The sequence below is a fragment of the Lissotriton vulgaris genome, chromosome 9, assembly GCF_964263255.1.
Source record: "Lissotriton vulgaris chromosome 9, aLisVul1.2, whole genome shotgun sequence".
In the NCBI taxonomy this organism is placed as follows: domain Eukaryota; kingdom Metazoa; phylum Chordata; class Amphibia; order Caudata; family Salamandridae; genus Lissotriton; species Lissotriton vulgaris.
In genome coordinates, this window is record NC_141697.1 from 330221314 (window position 1) to 330239170 (window position 17857).

A 17857-nucleotide genomic window follows, 5' to 3' on the forward strand; every position below is an offset into this window, starting at 1 on the left:
GTCGGAATGTGTAGCTTCGGGCCTGGCCTACAGGTCAGTTAATAATTTCAGGTCCGCTATTTCTGCTGGTCACGATCACATCGATGGTAAGCCTGTGGGGATGCATCCCTTGGTTTGTAAGTTACTCAAAGGAGTTTGTGTGACCAACCTTCCTCGGACCAGGTATTTCACGCTTTGGAATGTTACAAAAGTTCTTACACTGTTGGAAACCTGGCCCGTTAATGGTGATTTATCCTTAAAACAGCTCTCTGCCAAGCTTACTATGTTACTGTGTCTCATTTCATGTCGCAGAGTTTCGGATGTTAGAGCTTTAGATTTGGCTGGTAGGATGTTTTCTCCTCAAGGTGTCTCCTTTGTTATTACACGACGAACTAAGACCATGTCACGCTCAGTGGAGTATCCCGCCTTTCCACATAACAGCAAGCTATGTGTGTTGCAGTGTCTCAAATGTTAGGAAGAGCGTACTAGTACACACAGGGTTGATCCTTTAGGCCAGTTGTTAATCTCTGTTCAAAAACCTTTCAAACCAGTCGCTGCGGCTACTTTAGCCAGATGGGTTAGATGGATTATGTCAGAAGCTGGCATCGATATTTCTGTGTATGGTGCTCATTCAGCTAGAGGTGCGATGGCTTCTAAAGCCTATTTACTAGCTTCTCGCTTAGAGGACATCCTTAAAGCGGCTGATTGGTCTTCTGATTCAATGTTTAAAGTGTTTTATTATAAACCTATTCCTCATGTTTCAGATGCTGTGATTGATGAGCTTTGAACCAGCATAATCAGAAGCCTCCGGTCCTGCCATAGAATACAACATTTTCTAGCTATCGCGACAAGAATTTTAGATTCTATTAAGGACACGGAGGCGAGGATTATCCCACCCATTGGGACAGTTATATAACTGTAAAGTTGTTTGAATTGATGTTGTTTAACAACTTTGTACCCGCCCTCTGAGAAATGTAGTTTGTGGGCTTCTTTTCTCAAACTTCTTTTTCTGTTTCTGGAAATGACTCCAACAAGAGTTAATTGCCTTCTGTGGATTGTGCTGCTGTCCCTTCCTGGTGGAAGATGATTCCTCATGGTTATGGATTTTTTCTCCGTTGAGAATTCCTAAAGGAACTGTTCTCTCCGTTGAGAGTTAAAGACTTTGTTCACTATGACAAGACTGTTCGCGCAAAGAAAGAGGAGGCCAGATTAGTGTCTCTATACTTTATATGCTTGTTACTACTGTGATTGGTTACTATTATTGGAGGCGTGGTTCAAAGCCTCATGGGAAATTTAGTTTTTTACCATTTTAGTTTTACTTTCATTGGCTGCTGTTTGTGCAGTAAAGAAATGAGAAAGCATAATCCTCGCCTCCGTGTCCTTAATAGAATCTAAAATTCTTGTCGCAATAGCTAGAAAATTTTGTATTCCTGGTGAGACAGTTAAATGGACTTTTACTTCTCCAACGTCTCGAGCAACCGTCAGCTGCCTCCATCGTCATTGTCAGCTGGAACATCACGTGGTGCGCGCACGTAGATACGGTGACGAACTGGCAGAAATAGTTAACAGCCAGAGTCAGCAGTCCAGCTTCTGTGGTAACGTCACGTGCACGCTTGCGCGGCGCCATTTTGGATTGTAAAAACTACTTCTCGCATGAAAGTAAAGGAGGCAGATCTTCAGAAAAGAACACCCGACAGGCTGACAAGCTGGATCGGAAGATAAATAAAGGTACTGTTTAATTTTTTTAAGCAACAATATATTTATCCTAGCAGGAGTTAATGTTAAAAAAATAAAAAACGAGGAACTCAATTTAAAGGGAAAGCATTGAGAAAGAGACTCATAAAAAAACTAAGCACATCTCAAAAGCTTGTCATCACTAACATCAAACAGGTGTATCAATAAGCAAAGGTGAAGAATCCTTGCATCACACCAGTACAGGCCGTAAAATTAACCTCCCCTGCATAACGTTACCTGCATAACTCTCACTAGTCATGGCATCAGGGTATGTTTGGAACCTTTCACCACTAGAAACATTCTTGCGAGCAGGTGGCGAATATTCACTCAAGTGGGAAGAGTGGTGAGAGTATTTTATTAATTAAATTTCCACATTGGAGGACGAGGAGGAATTAAAAGCGGAAAAGAAATACAAAATGCTTATGCATTGCCTCGGCGCAGGTGCAATAAAAGTGTATAATACCATAAACAAGAAAATAATATCAGAGAATGAGGGTGATGTTTTCTTAAATGCAACTAATGACCTCAATACGTATTACAAACCAACAGTATGTGTTGGTGTTGATAGATATAAAATTTTCCACAGAAAACAGGGAAAGGAAGAATCTATAGATGACTACGTATCTGCACTTAAAAACATTGCCATTAATTGCCATTTTGGGGTACTGCATGATGAGTTTATAAGAGACCAGATAGTCATGCAAAGGTCTAATTCCAGTATACAAGACAATTTATGGGCTAAAGGCGAATACCCCCTACGAAATATCATAGACATTGCGAGGAAAGCAGAGCTCACCGGCCGCTGCGCAAAGGCAGTTCTATCAGAGAACAAAGAAAAGAAAGATGGGGAAACTGTTAGTAAGGTGACTGAGTACAAAAACAACTCAAAACAAACCTGGAATAAAAAGGGTGCTAAACCAGTTTACAAAAAATTTCAGACTAGCAACAAGTGGTGTTGCTACAAATGTGGGAGCACAACACATATGGCTGAAGACTTAAAATGTCCAGCATTTAGAGTAAGGTGTTCCTACTGTGGTGTCATTGGGCATTTCCTCAAGGCATGTTGCAAACATAACACACGTTCAATCAAAATTGTGGATGAAGATGAAACAAACTACCAAAACATGTCTGACGATAACGACGTCAGCATGTTGGTAATGAACATTGACGACGAGCAAGTGGATGGAGTCAATAAGACTAGTACCACCAAGACAAAGAAACCGGTATGCAACATGAACATTGGAGGAGTAGACATCAGTATTGTAGCTGCCTCATGTTCCCGGTACACTATTGTAAATAAAAAAGTCTGGGAAGAAAGGTTCAAACGCAGCATAGGTGAGCATCTTGATAAAGCAGTCATCACCATCAGGTCATTCACCGGTGACCCTATAAACGTGTGTGGCTACAGGGAGTTTAGTTTCACGTTCAAGGGGAGAGAATCCTGTTGTAAGCTATATGTGTCTAAAGTGGGTCTTTCAGTACTTGGATGGATGGACCAAAGAAAACTTGGTATAATTCTCGACCCAAGCAAAAGTGACCCAGTGTTAGTTGTTAAACGATGATGACTGTGCCAAAGCCTTATTACGCAAATACCCTAGAGTATTTAGTGGGGAGCTAGGGGCTCTTAAAGGGTACCAACATAGAATCAGGGTCAAACAGTAGGCCAATCCTGTGGTATACAAACATAGAAACCTCCCATTTTCAATAAAGGATAAGGTAAAAACACAACTAGACAAGCTTTGTGAGGACAGAATCATTGAAAGAGTAGAAGCTTCAGAGTGGGTTGCGCCCTTAGTCGTCGCTAAACGACCCAATGGCAAACTGAGGTTAAGTGTGGATCTGCGAGACCTCAACGACAATTAGTTGTGGGACAGTTTCCTCTCCCAAACATTAGCGAATTGTTGGCTACCACAAAGGGTGTTAAGTGGTTCTCCACAATTGACTTGAAGTCAGCTTACCACCAGGTGCCCCTACATCGTGACAGCAAAAGGCTAACCAACTTCATCACACTATTTGGGTGTTTCCAGATCACCAGGGTACCCTTTGGGCTGGTCTCTGCTGCCGGTATGTTTCAGAGACTTATGCATAACATCTTTGTCGGAGTACCTGGAATACTTTTGTTTCAGGATGATATCCTGGAAATGGGTAAAACCAGAGAAGATCACAACAGTAAGGTCAACAAAGTGTTAGAAATCCTGGATAAAAAGGGTTTGACCGCCGAGAACGCAAAATGTAAATTTGCATGCAATTCAGTGACTTATCTGGGTCATGAGATCACAGGGAATTGTATCAGCCCTAAAAGAGAACTACTACAAGCAATTAAAAGTGCTCCAGTGCCCAACAACAAGGAGGAACTGAGATCCTTCCTCGGTCTATTGGAATTTTACGCAAAGTTCATCATAAACTTTTCACACCAAACGTATGTTTTGCGTCAGCTACTCAAACTTAAAAGCAAATTTGAATGGCCAGATTAGTGCAATCAGGTCTTCAATTCCTTCAAAAAGGAAATGTGTACCGCTTTACCCCTACAAGGTTTCGACCCGATGTTGGATAACTTTGTAACTACAGATGCAAGTTCAAAGGGTTTAGGCTCTGTACTTATCCAGAGTGATGATAAAGGTGTGGAATGCACCATAGCTTTTGCTTCACGAGCATTTACCCCTGCTGATGAGAAATTCTCAGTCATAGAGCACGAGGCACTAGCGTGCGTGTGGGCCTTAGAACATTTTAGACAATTTGTTTGGGGCAGCAGGGTCACCTTATCCACGGACCACAAGCCCATAATGAAAGTATTTACCACTAAGGGGTTGTAGGCAGCTTCACCAAGATTAGCTAGGTTGTCGGTGCGATTGTTTGATTACATGTACAACATCCAATATGTACCAGAGATGAAGAATGTTGTAGCTGATTTTTTTAGCAGGATGCCGGTTGGTCTATCTGACAATGACCCTATGACCGAACCCGAAGAGTCATGCATAACCAATGTACTAGAAAAATGTAATGGCATCTCTAAAGACGAATGGCTCACTGAGCAAGGCAAGGACACTGTTTTGTGCCAGGTCATAAAAATGGTAACTGAAGGGTGGCCATCCAAGAACAGATTAACTGAACCACTGCAACACTTTTGGGAGATCAAAAATTAGTTGTCCCTTGAACAAGGATTGTTGTTAGGGGTGGAAGAGTTGTACCTCCGAGCAGTCTAAGGTCAAGAATGCTTACCTTGTGTCACGAGGGCCATTTAGGCATTGGTAAAACCAAATGCAGAGTCAAAAACAACTACTGGTGGCCCGGCATCAGTTTAGCAGTAAAGAGGGTGGTCAGGAATTGCTCACTTTGCCTAAATTCTGATAAAACTCAAGTCACGTTCAGACCTCCTCTGCACCCCATTCCCTGCCCATCCATGCCATGGGAGAGGATTGGCGTAGACATCATGAGGCCCATACCAGAAAACTTGGAGCAGTCTTATGATATAGTCATCATCAACCATTTTACCAAAATGGCCGGAACTCAAGTTTGTCAATAAACCTGATACCTTGATCGTAATCAAATTTCTAGACGAGGTTTTCACACGAGAGGGTCTCCCCAAACAGATAGTCAGTGACAACGGGCCAAAATGTTTGTCTGACACATTCAAAACTTACATACAGAGGAACCAAATTGAGCATAAAACAACCTCAGTTTACCACCCAGTGGGCAACGGTGCGGTTGAGCGCTTTAATAGAGTCACCAGTTGGCCAACAGCAACAACCTAGGCTGGAAACAAGAGATACGCAAGACACTTTTGGCTAACCGCATTACACCCAGCTGCACCACAGGACACAGCCCTTTTGAACTTATGCATGGCAGAACATCTTTGTCCAAGGATAATGTGGGGTGGGTCATAGCCAGTGGGGGTTCTTTGGGCGCCACCCCCCCTGCTTTCTCGCCGTGCGAGAAGAAGGCAGAAACAAATGGTAGTTATTTATTTATAACTACCATTTGTTTCTGCCTGCCCTTCTCGCACGGCGAGAAAGCAGTCAGCAGAACTTCCTGGTTACTCGAGCCTCAGGGCAGGGGGGAGTGGCTTGGGGGAGTGGCTTGCCCACTGTTGTTAATGCTGACTGTTTGGACAGCCTGAGAGGCTGTCCAAACAGACAGTATTAGCAACAGTGGGCAAGCCGCTCCCCCAAGCCTCCTCCCACTCTCCGTTCTGCAGGATGCAGACTAGGAGAAATGACGCGCTTAGGGCAGCCGGCCGAACCAATCAGCGCCGGCTGCCATGGAGGGGAGGGAGGCTGCCTGCAGCCTTCAGTGACGAGAGCCCACACCACGTCAGACGCAGCGGCGGCATTCAAAATCCAGGGCGACGGGAGTCTGCAGTCTCGGGACTCGAGTCGGGAGTCAGCGGGGGAAGCCAAGGTAAGTTTTTTATATTTATACAGTACGAAGGGCAGCACTTGGTCCGGAGCCCGGACCTTTGAAGTAGATTCGGTTGTGTCTGCCAATGCTGTCATAGATAAGGATCACATGTACTTTTAAGCTGGATGGAAATGTTTCATAATGTCACAGGAACTGGTCCTGATTTGATTAGGGCTGTGCCTGCCAGGCTACCAGTGAAAAGGAGCAAATGCTCTATTACGGCTGGATGGATTTAGGACCGAGCGTGGGGCTGTGTCCATCCGGTTGTGGTGGTGTTTTACAGGCAAGGAGCGCCCTGTTGCTGAAGAGCGGGTAACTATTTGGTGTGTTGATTTTCGGTGGCCTGGGATGTCTATACAGGTCATGGACGTTGACTTAGTCATCGGAGTGTGGTTGGTCGGCGCGCTGTCTGCCTGTTCCGATGTGGGGGCTGCGTCCTGCTCGGGCAGAGTATTACAACAGGCAAGGGCATTTTGCAGTCTTTACTTTGAACCCCGGTTTATTACACCAACTCTCATTGAAAATGAAATACGAAACGTGCCAGTGTGCCTACCATGTTGCCATTTACTGTGTTAATATTTGCCACACGTTTGTAATCCTCCCTCTGGCAAGTCCTACCTGAGCCTTGGATGCTTTGAGCTCGGCCTCTCAGCGCTTGTTCCGGACCGTTTGGAAGTTGCCTGGGAGCTCATGTCTCCCATGGAGAGGGGTGAGGTAGGACACCGAAGTACCATGGGGACATTAGGTCGCTGCCTTGGCTGACCAAGTGGGCCCCTTGACTGCGAGGGCACAACGGAACCTGTTGGTGTGTTTGATGCAGCCAAGGTGGGTCCCGCGGGACCGGTGCATCTGCAGACCCTACTCATGGTGTTGCCGGTCCTCATTGGGGGAGGTCGATTGATTGTTTTGTGCCACAGCGGGGGACTGGGGTCGGTTTTGGAGATTTAGTTGCAATGTTTGGTCCCATTGGCAACTGAGGCTGAGTGGCTTTGGCATACTGTATTTTTAATGCAGTTCGACCACTCCTTAACAAGTACCCTGAGAAAAGTAACTATGCAGATCAGTGCACCTGATTACAAGTTTTCACCGGTGTCATTTATTGTTAAGACACAAAATATAAAATTAAAAAATCAAGCATGCTGTGTTGTTGACTGAAATAGACTGGTTGAAGGTGTCGCACATAACGCGGGGACATTATACAGCTTTTGTTATGTCAGCCTTGAGTGGAGAGCGGGTGCCAATACAGGACAATAAGATATGGACTTTTCTCCACCGCCAATTTTACGCCACACCAATTTCAATTGTCACCAGCCGCCACTGGTCATAGCGGCCAAAAGAGTACACTGGTCTGCTGACCATGTCAGAGAAAGGTTGGAGCTAGCCCAGTCTAGTTGCAAGGAAAGGTACGACCTCAATCATGGGTGTAAACCAGTGGAGCTCAAGATAGGGGACATGGTCAAGGTCAAAAGGAGCGGGCACATAAGCAAGGGGCAGGACAGATGTAAATATAAATGTACACCTCACCCCTATTGGTGTGCAAGGTGCACTGCAATTCCACTCTTTTGAGCAAGGGAAAAGTGTGGCACTTCTATGCACTCTCAACCTGCAAACTCACAACAGAGAACCCTGACAACACATCGCCCTCGGTCCAGTGAGCTTCCCACAAACGACAAACACAGCAAACCACTCTTGCAGTGTCAGACGACGAGTCTGACCATGAGTTTCCCAACTGTAAGACCACGGCTCATAGCACCATCACACAGCCCATTTCTGCACCCGCCGGCATGTCACCCAATCGAGAGACCACTGAAAGAGTCAGAAGACAGATGCCATCAACGCCGTTGCAGGACACCCCTCCTCTAGTCGGCACGAGCAGGGCGGGCAGAAGGTTTTTGCCACCTGTTAAGCTTCCAGGTTATATTTGTGAGTGTTCTACCCTGGTGGCCACACCATCCCACACAGGGGACTTTTGAGCTGCCCTTTTTATCCTCCAGCTGATCCTGTCCTTCCCTCTGTCTAACGCTCCTCTCCCCTACCCTTCCTCTCACACCCTGTGCTCTTTCTCTCTTCCCCTTTATCTTCCACGATTTCTGGTCCAAAGGGGAAAGATGTGTTGCATCTTACCAGTTGTGTCCCTGTGTGGACACTGTATCTGTTAGTGCTCTCATGTGTCCTTGTGAGGACACCGTACCACCAGCATGTCATGATCTGTCAACTGGCACCCGACAGTTGACAGCTGATGACTCACGGGAGTAGCCGTTTTACTTGCGCTCATTCTGCCGGTGCCTGTGTTGGTGAATTAATTGAAGAACCTTTCTTACTGCAACTTCAAGAGTTGGAGTGTTGTTTACAGCCATTGCAATTTCAGGCTGAGTTGCTTGTAACAGTCAATCCGCTTTTACGGTTTGACCTGTGACCTGCACTTGATCTCCAATCACCATGTCATATTTGGCCAGTAAAACCTGCCCATTTCCTGAACATCACCTAATTACTTGTTATGTATAGCTTTTGCCCCTGTTTACCTATTGGATTTGTATATCCCGCATGTTGTCTTCCTTATTCCCAATCTACTTGTATGCCATGTTGTCTCAATTATTATTGGGGGTCCTAACCTGTGACCTGCACTTGATCACCAATCACCATGTTATAGTTGTCCAATTATTTGTCCATTTCCTTAACATCGCCTACCTAATTACTTGAAGTATCTGTTGCATCTGTTTATCTATTTTGATTGGTATACTTCGCATGTTGTTTCATTATCTTTTATCTGCTTGTATTCCATGTTTATATTATCTAACTCTTGTGAAGTGCTCTGATACCTCTGGGTCTAGCCAGTGCTATATAAAACTCTTAAAATAAATAAAGAAGTATGAACCTTTGTGATATTGTACTTCAGTACTCAACACTAGGTCTAAAGCCATGATACGGACATGCTGGGCTACTAAGATTTGGAGCAGGTCTATGTGAAGTCCACAGGCCCAAGCTGTAGTATTTTTTGTTTGCTCCCGAGAGCCTTGTATGGTGGCTCATTACATCATTACAGATATGAGGAAAGGTTTCGGTTGCACTATGCTGGTACCACAGTACCAGGCTGTGTTACATTTGTCATTTGGTATTGGGCTCCCTAGCGACGAAGTATGGAGAGCGTGGATCCGGGAACTCGGCCAAGCTATATAGTGTTATTTGGTACCTTGCCAGGATGTGCTGTGAATGCTTTGGTACACTAGGCCAGCCTGTGCTTTTCCACACACCTCGTATCTAGTGATGGAGCAAGAAAAGGGTCGCTGTCTCTTTAAGTGGCCGCGCGCCGCCCGTGCCGTAGAGCCTGGGAGACCCCGTGACTGCATCGCCGCAGCCTGCGCCGAGCAGAGGAGGGAGCCGAGCGGGGGATCCAAGATGGCGGCTGCGTGACCGAGACCGGCACCGAGCGGACACTCAGAGCGGGCTGAGGGGAGGGGCGTCCAGGGAGGCAGACGGCACCCTTGCATACACTGCCGGCGCCTCAGCAAAGCCCACGCCATCGACCCACTCACTGCACTGACACAATTGTGGACCGAGGCGCCGGGGCCTGCAGGCCGCGGGGGGAGCACGGTGGCTACGGGCCTGGATTTATCCATCTGAAGGAGGTGTCCGCTCTACTCCTGCCCAGGTCGGTGTGCTGCTCTCCCGGGGGGCTCTCCACCCCTGCCCCCCAGGGCCTGGCGCCGCGGGCCCCCCGGCCTCCTCTCCAGGATGACGGACACCCGGCGCAGGGTGAAGGTCTACACCCTGAATGAGGAGCGGCAGTGGGATGACCGGGGCACAGGGCATGTGTCCTCTTGCTATGTGGAGCGGCTGAAGGGCATGTCCCTTTTGGTGCGGGCTGAGAGCGACGGTAAGTGCAGGGTGCACTGGTGGGAGAAGTGGTAATACTACGGTTGAGGGAAGTCCATGATACTGCTTAGAGGGGTGATACTTATGGCGGGAGTGGTACGGAAAAGGTGATGCTTGGTGTGAGGAATCGTTCTCAGTGCGGGAGGTGGTATTGCATCCATTATAATGAGGTGATTAGAGGGACAACTCTGATTACCCTAGTTACGTTCAGATGGGTATTTAGGAGAGTTCGACCGGAGGAGGGGTAGGATGGATTACCAGAAAGGGTAATATGCTCAATAAACTAAAGAGGTAATGCTGATAGAGAGAAGTGAGGGTTACAGTGATGACCATAACACTGAAGTAGTGGAAGACGTTCTCTTTGGTAACGAGAGGATGTTTTTCCAACGTAATGACATCTCATCATAGGCTGTATGCTCATCATACTGACCGTGTTAAGAGGCGCGTGCCCATGGCACTCACCGTAGTAATGGGGCATGATCCCTTGCACTGATTAGAAGGGCATGAATCCGTACGTCTGTCTCTGAATTGGGAAAGAGGACTCGTGCCTCCAAGACGGAATCAGGTAAGTGAATGTGTCCTAACACACAAAAGGGATACAGGTGCAGGGAGAAGGGTCAAGTACCCTAGACACTGAATGGCAGAATGTGTGACACTGAAAGGAGGTGAGACTCTTGTCTCTGTCTGGAGTAAATGACTTGTTCCCATGCTACTAAATGAATTGATGCATCGCTTGCCCCCAGACTCTGAACTGGGGAATGCTTCTCTTGTTTCCTGACACTGAACCGGGGGAATGGCTCTCTAGCTTCCTAACATTGAACCGGGTAATAGCTCTCTGGCTTCCTAACATTGAACTGGGGTAATGGCTCTCTGGCTTATTGACACTGAACCAGGGTAATGGCTCTCTTGCTTCCTGACACTTATAAGCAGAATGGCTCTCTTACTCCCTGACATTGAACTTTAGGAATGGCTCTCTTTTTCCCTTACATTGAACCGGTGGAGTTGGTTCCTTGCCTCCTGACATGAACCTTGGGAAGGGGTCACCTGGCCACAACACTGAACCATAGGAATGGGTTGCTTGGCCACTAAACTGAACGCTGGAGTGAATAGTTTGGCCTCAACACTGAACCGTGGGAATGCACCGCTTAGCCATAACACAGAACCTTGGGAATGGGCTGCTTAGCCACAACACTGAACCGTGGGAATGGGCAGCTTAGCCATAACACTGAACCTTGGGAATGCGCCGCTTAACCATAACACTGAACTTTGGGAATGGGCCGCTTAGCCACAACACTGAACTTTGGGAATGGGCCTCTTAGCCACAACACTGAACTTTGGGAATGGGCCTCTTAGGCACAACACTGAACTTTGGGAATGGGCCTCTTAGCCACAACACTGAACTTTGGGAATGGGCCTCTTAGCCACAACACTGAACTTTGGGAATGGGCCTCTTAGCCACAACACTGAACTGTGGGAATGGGCTGCTTAGCCACAACACTGAACCGTGAGAATGGGCCACTTAGCCACAACACTGAAGCAAGGGGAATGGGTCGCTTGGCCTCCTGACACTGAACCACAGGACTGAGTGGCTTGGCCTCCTAGCACTGAATCAAGGGGAATGGGTCGCTTGGCCTCCTGGCACTGAACCATGGGACTGAGTGGCTTGGCCTCCTGACACTGAACCGCAGGACTGAGTGGCTTGGCCTCCTGGCACTGAATCATGGGAATGGGTAGCTTGGCCTCCTGGCACTGAACAGCTAGACTCAGTGGCTTGGCCTCCTGGCACTGAACCGCTGGACTCGGTGGCTTGCCCTCCTGGCACTGAACCGCTGGACTCGGTGGCTTGGCCTCCTGGCACTGAACCGCTGGACTCAGTGGCTTGGCCTCCTGGCACTGAACCGCTGGACTCAGTGGCTTGGCCTCCTGGCACTGAACCGCTGGACTCAGTGGCTTGGCCTCCTGGCACTGAACCGCTGGACTCAGTGGCTTGGCCTCCCGGCACTGAACCGCTGGACTCAGTGGCTTGGCCTCCTGGCACTGAACCGCTGGACTCAGTGGCTTGGCCTCCTGGCACTGAACCGCTGGAGTGGGTGGTTTGGCCTCCTGGCACTGAACCGCAGGAGTGGGTGGTTTGGCCTCCTGGCACTAAACTGCGGGAATGGGTGGCTTGGCCTGGCACTGAACCGCAGGAATGGGTGGCTTGGCCTCCTAGCACTGAGCCGAGGGAATGGGTGGCTTTGCTTCTAGCACTAGTCCGCGGGAATGGGTCGGTTGGCTGCGGCCCTGAACTGCGGGAATGGGTCGGTTGGCTGCGACACTGAACCGCGGGAATGGGTCGGTTGGCTGCGGCCCTGAACCGCAGGAATGGGTCGGTTGGCTGCGACACTGAACCGCGGGAATGGGTCGGTTGGCTGCGGCCCTGAACCGCAGGAATGGGTCGGTTGGCTGCGGCCCTGAACCGCGGGAATGAGTCGGTTGGCTGCGGCCCCGAACCGCGGGAATGGGTCGGTTGGCTGCGACACTGAACCGCGGGAATGGGTCGGTTGGCTGCGGCCCTGAACCGCAGGAATAGGTGGCTTGGCCTCCTGGCACTGAATCATGGGAATGGGTAGCTTGGCCTCCTGGCACTGAACAGCTAGACTCAGTGGCTTGGCCTCCTGGCACTGAACCGCTGGACTCGGTGGCTTGCCCTCCTGGCACTGAACCGCTGGACTCGGTGGCTTGGCCTCCTGGCACTGAACCGCTGGACTCGGTGGCTTGGCCTCCTGGCACTGAACCGCTGGACTCAGTGGCTTGGCCTCCTGGCACTGAACCGCTGGACTCAGTGGCTTGGCCTCCTGGCACTGAACCGCTGGACTCCGTGGCTTGGCCTCCCGGCACTGAACCGCTGGACTCAGTGGCTTGGCCTCCTGGCACTGAACCGCTGGAGTGGGTGGTTTGGCCTCCTGGCACTGAACCGCTGGAGTGGGTGGTTTGGCCTCCTGGCACTGAACCGCAGGAGTGGGTGGTTTGGCCTCCTGGCACTAAACTGCGGGAATGGGTGGCTTGGCCTGGCACTGAACCGCAGGAATGGGTGGCTTGGCCTCCTAGCACTGAGCCGAGGGAATGGGTGGCTTTGCTTCTAGCACTAGTCCGCGGGAATGGGTCGGTTGGCTGCGGCCCTGAACTGCGGGAATGGGTCGGTTGGCTGCGACACTGAACCGCGGGAATGGGTCGGTTGGCTGCGGCCCTGAACCGCAGGAATGGGTCGGTTGGCTGCGACACTGAACCGCGGGAATGGGTCGGTTGGCTGCGGCCCTGAACCGCAGGAATGGGTCGGTTGGCTGCGGCCCTGAACCGCGGGAATGAGTCGGTTGGCTGCGGCCCCGAACCGCGGGAATGGGTCGGTTGGCTGCGACACTGAACCGCGGGAATGGGTCGGTTGGCTGCGGCCCTGAACCGCAGGAATAGGTGGCTTGGCCTGGCACTGAACCGCACAAATGAGTGGCTTGGCCTCCAGGCACTGAACCGCACGAATGAGTGAGTTGGCCTGGCCTCCTAGCACTGATCCGCGGGAATGGGTCGGTTGGCTGCGGCCCTGAACCGCGGGAATGGGTCGGTTGGCTGCGGCCCTGAACCGCGGGAATGGGTCGGTTGGCTGCAGCCCTGAACCGCAGGAATGGGTCGGTTGACTGCGGCCATGAACCGCGGGAATGGGTCGGTTGGCTGCGGCCCTGAACCGCGGGAATGGGTCGGTTGGCTGCGGCCCTAAGCTGTGGGAATGTGTCAGCTGGCTGCAGCCCTGAACCGTGGGAATGGGTAAGTTGGCGCGGCCCTGAACCGTGGGAATGGGTCAGTTGGCTGCGGCCCTGAACCGTGGGAATGGGTCCTTTGGCTGCGGCCCTGAACCGTGGGAATTGGTCGGTTGGCTGCGGCCCTGAACCGCGGGAATTGGTCGGTTGGCTGCGGCCCTGAAGCGTGGGAATGGGTCGGTTGGCTGCAGCCCTGAACCGTGGGAATGGGTCGGTTGGCTGCACCCCTGAACCGTGGGAATGGGTCGGTTGGCTGCGGCCCTGAAGCGTGGGAATGGGTCGGTTGGCTGCACCCCTGAAGCGTGGGAATGGGTCAGTTGGCTGCGGCCCTGAACCGCGGGAATGGGTGGCTCGCCCACTTCCATGAACCGCGGTAATGGGTGGCTCACCCGCGGCCCTGAACCGCGGTAATGGGTGGCCCACCCGCGGCCCTGAACTGCGGGAATTGGTGGCTCACCCGTGGCCCTGAACTGCGGGAATGGGTTGCGTGTTCCTTGATGCTGAACCCATGGATTTGGTCATGTGCCCCAAAGACACTAGCCTGGGCGAGTCGGGCACTCCCCCCCCCCCCCCCCCGCCCCCACAACACTGGCCTGGAAGAGGCGGGTGTGGGCCCCCACCCACCCCTGAAGCTGGCTGGGCGAGAGGAAGATCCGAGGAGAGAGGGGGACGCTTTCCCCCTCCCCTGCAGTGAGCTGGGGATGGATGGGGGTTGCTTGTTGCCCCCCCGACTTTGACCTGGGGAAGGAGGGGGGGGGGGTTACATGTTCCCTAGCACCGACCTGGGTGGAGTGTGTTTGTAACCGCTGGCACTGACCTGGGTTGAATGGCTGATGTGATACTTGCCGCCGAATTAGGGGAGGGGTGTATACACAGCGGGCCTTTGGCACTGAACAGCAGGAGAAGGAGAGTGGACTGCATGTACCTGAACTCTGCCCCCTGAAACAGAACGGGGGAGGGGGCAAGACAAGTGCCAGAGGCACTGAAAGTTGAGGGTTAAGTGTGGTACTTGCCCCTGACACTTTATAGCGGAAGCAGGTCATGAGAGCCTGAACATGAGAACGATGTGCATGCTTCTGAATGTTGGAAGGGTGAATGTTCCATTGAGACTGAATGAAATGTGTGAACCATTTTGGGGAGGCAAAAGGCATCCCCATTTGATGTGAATGGAGGTGTTGCTTCTGACAGTGAGTGCAGAGTAGTACAGAGCTCGGGTACCTGTGATAAAGACCAATGCATGTGAGCAGTGTACATGTCCTAACTCTGATGCGGAGGATACCTAAATTTAGGATGGGGTGTTTACTCTGGCACTAAAGAAAGTGGCATTTCCAGAGACTTTGGAAAGACGCTTTTCTTCTTTGCGGAACATGGGACAGGCTTTTAACCACATGGGTGCTGCTGCAGCTCGTCACGGCCGTTTGAACGTTCTCACGTGGGGCAGATTTCCCCGCTGTGCTGAACGTTCTAAAACCGGGTGTGGCCATGAGGAGCTGAGCTGCCCTCATGATGAGCTGAGCTCGTCACAAGCACGGCGGCGCCGCACGCGGCCCCCTCCCCCTCCCCCCCCCCCCCCCCCGCAGCAAAGGGGTTAATCACTATAATGAGCAAGAGACAAAAACATGTGCGTCTTATGAGCAGGGGCTAAAGATCGTTGCCCATCGTCATAAATTTGAAGGAAGTGATGTCCCTGGTAATGTGAAGAAGGGATTTGGCTTGTGATCACGAGTAGAAGTGTTGGGTTTTGCCTCTGACGTGTTTAGTTGATGGGGTATGGTCCTAATCATGTGTTCAGTTTTAAGTTTTGATTTAAGAGCTTCATTCTGGGGTTTCTAGTTACAGTTCCCTTCAATTGGGCTAATTGTGACAATGTACCAGATTCTGATGGTTAGTAAAAAGAAAACCTAGAAGTTGGGTAATGGTGTTCTTATGACGTGACAACTTGGTTTCTTTACATATAATTCTATTGCTGCACAGGAACTTGTGTGTACCCTGATGTTCTTTGCCATGAGAAACTAGGGTGTCTGACTAAAGATCCTTAGGGGCAGTCAATCAATGTTTTCCTTTGATATTGATGCTTAGGGGAAGGGGTACTGATAAAACAAAAGTATAGGGGTGAAAGGGAAGGGCAGAAGGTTGCTCCCCATGAAGAAAAGGGAAACTAAAAAAAGTAACCAATACTTCCAAAGCCAATATGTTTGACATTGGCATTCGAGATCTCACAAAAGCAATAAAAATACCTGCTGCGGTGCAAACCACTTGGAGGATTAATTTGTGTATATAATGCATGGGTTCAATAACAAAGAGCATGTCTGAGTGTGCTGTCAAATGTGAAATATGCATTCCAGTGCAGGTGGAAGGATATACTAAACAGATTGTAGAAAGGTGGATTAAAATGCTGTTAATGGATGTCCTTTAAGATTTGATTAACAGTGTCTCACGCCAATGTCTGCAAGCTGTTGAACGAAATTCAAAGGAGGCTAATTCAAAGACCATTAGACTATATATACGATATAGTATGTTTTCAGTGAGTTGCACAAGCGCCTTTACAAGTCAAGCCAAAAAAAGAGGATTTCGGGGGGAAAAGGTGAGTTAAATGAAAACCAATATGACTAATGACCCAATGATAAACATATGGGGCCATTACAACTACATTATGTTATTAGTATATGTGCATCATATGCCTTCAGGTATTGTGACCTCTTAGCTTGTGTATGTTGATGGTAAGTGCAAAGGTTGCGGCCCGTAAACCAAAGGTTGTAGAAGAAGTAGGCTGCTGAATAGGAGGCAGAGATCTTCAAATTTCAGTCAGGACATGGTCTATACACCTGGGGGCGTCATTCATCTCTACAACTGGAAAATTGAGACCGTGATGAAAACCAATACGTTAAAAAATTCTTTTTTGGGGAATTATAAGAAAACAAGCATTGGCATAGCCAATAGGTCTCGCCTTTGGGACCGTATAAGTGTTTAGCCATGCAACAGTGATGTTGTTACACCAAGGATATTATGCTGGGTAACTAAACACTTATAAGGTCTCAAAGGTAAGACCTATTGGCTATGCCAATGCTTTTATCAATAGGCATCACCCTGCACTCGCATGAAATGGTGGCACTAGGTACTTATTAGCCCCTGGTACAGTGCACTACATGTACCCAGGGCATGTAAATTAAATGCTGCTAGTCGGTCTACAGCACTGCTTGTGCCACCCACTTAAAGAGCCCTTTAAACCTGTCTCAGGCCTGTTTCAACTGCCATTTCAACATGTTAAAATAAACCTTTTTTTAAAAAAAAAATACATATGTCACCACTAGCGCAGACCCTGGACAGCCCAGAGGGCATAGTGCAATGTATGTAAAAAGCAGGACGTGTATTTTAAGTTTACATGTCTTGGTAGTAACAAAGATGTAAATTCATTTTTCCTTACTGCAAGGCCTAATTCTTCAATGAGATAACATTTGGGATTACCTAATTATATATTATAAGTGTAATTTCCTAATGGGAAGATCCAACTGCTTCAAGTTTGGTGTTCCTGGTATCCTAATTTAAAATCTTAAGTTATGGTAGCGTTGCATTTTAAATTACAAGTCTGAAAATGCTACTTTAGACAGATGTCATTTTCTATCATTTGCCATTTGATGTCTGCAGCCTGTCTCTGGGTCACATGGGTAGTTAACAGTTGGGCACTGATTAAGAGTAAGATGGAATTCCATGCAGCAATTCCACATACATAATTTTTGTTACTGGTAAGTATTTCCGCAAGGAATTTTATCTATTACCAGTTCAGCTTCTCGGAATGGAGAATTACTGTGCGGAATTCCACACAGTATTCCCTATTCCTAGTGTTTTCCGCACACATTTACCACCTGCTTTGAACAGTTTAGTAAAGGTGTGCAGAGGAATCTGTTTGGGGCAGGGGTGGGAACTGTAGGGGTGGGAAGGGAAAGGATAGATCTGGAGGAGTGGGTGGTTGAAGTCTCCTTCCTAGCCACAGAAGGGCAGCAGGGGACCTGAGGACGAGGCATGGCTGATGTCTCATCCTATGCCACATGCAATTTTAACTGGCTTGTAAAATTGGGTCCAGT

The 17857-nt window shown here is 49.2% G+C and overlaps 1 protein-coding gene across 2 annotated transcripts in view; it reads left to right on the top strand.

The window, feature by feature from the left end:
- Positions 1–9462: 9462 nt before the first annotated feature.
- Positions 9463–17857, top strand: part of PPP4R3A (protein phosphatase 4 regulatory subunit 3A) — a 309259-nt gene continuing 300864 nt past the window's right edge. For both annotated transcript variants that reach the window (XM_086937643.1, XM_086937644.1), the window contains exon 1: positions 9463–9985. In XM_086937643.1, coding sequence (XP_086793769.1) covers positions 9844–9985 — 142 coding nt within the window. In that variant the 5' untranslated portion in view covers positions 9463–9843. The remainder of the gene's footprint in view (positions 9986–17857) is intronic.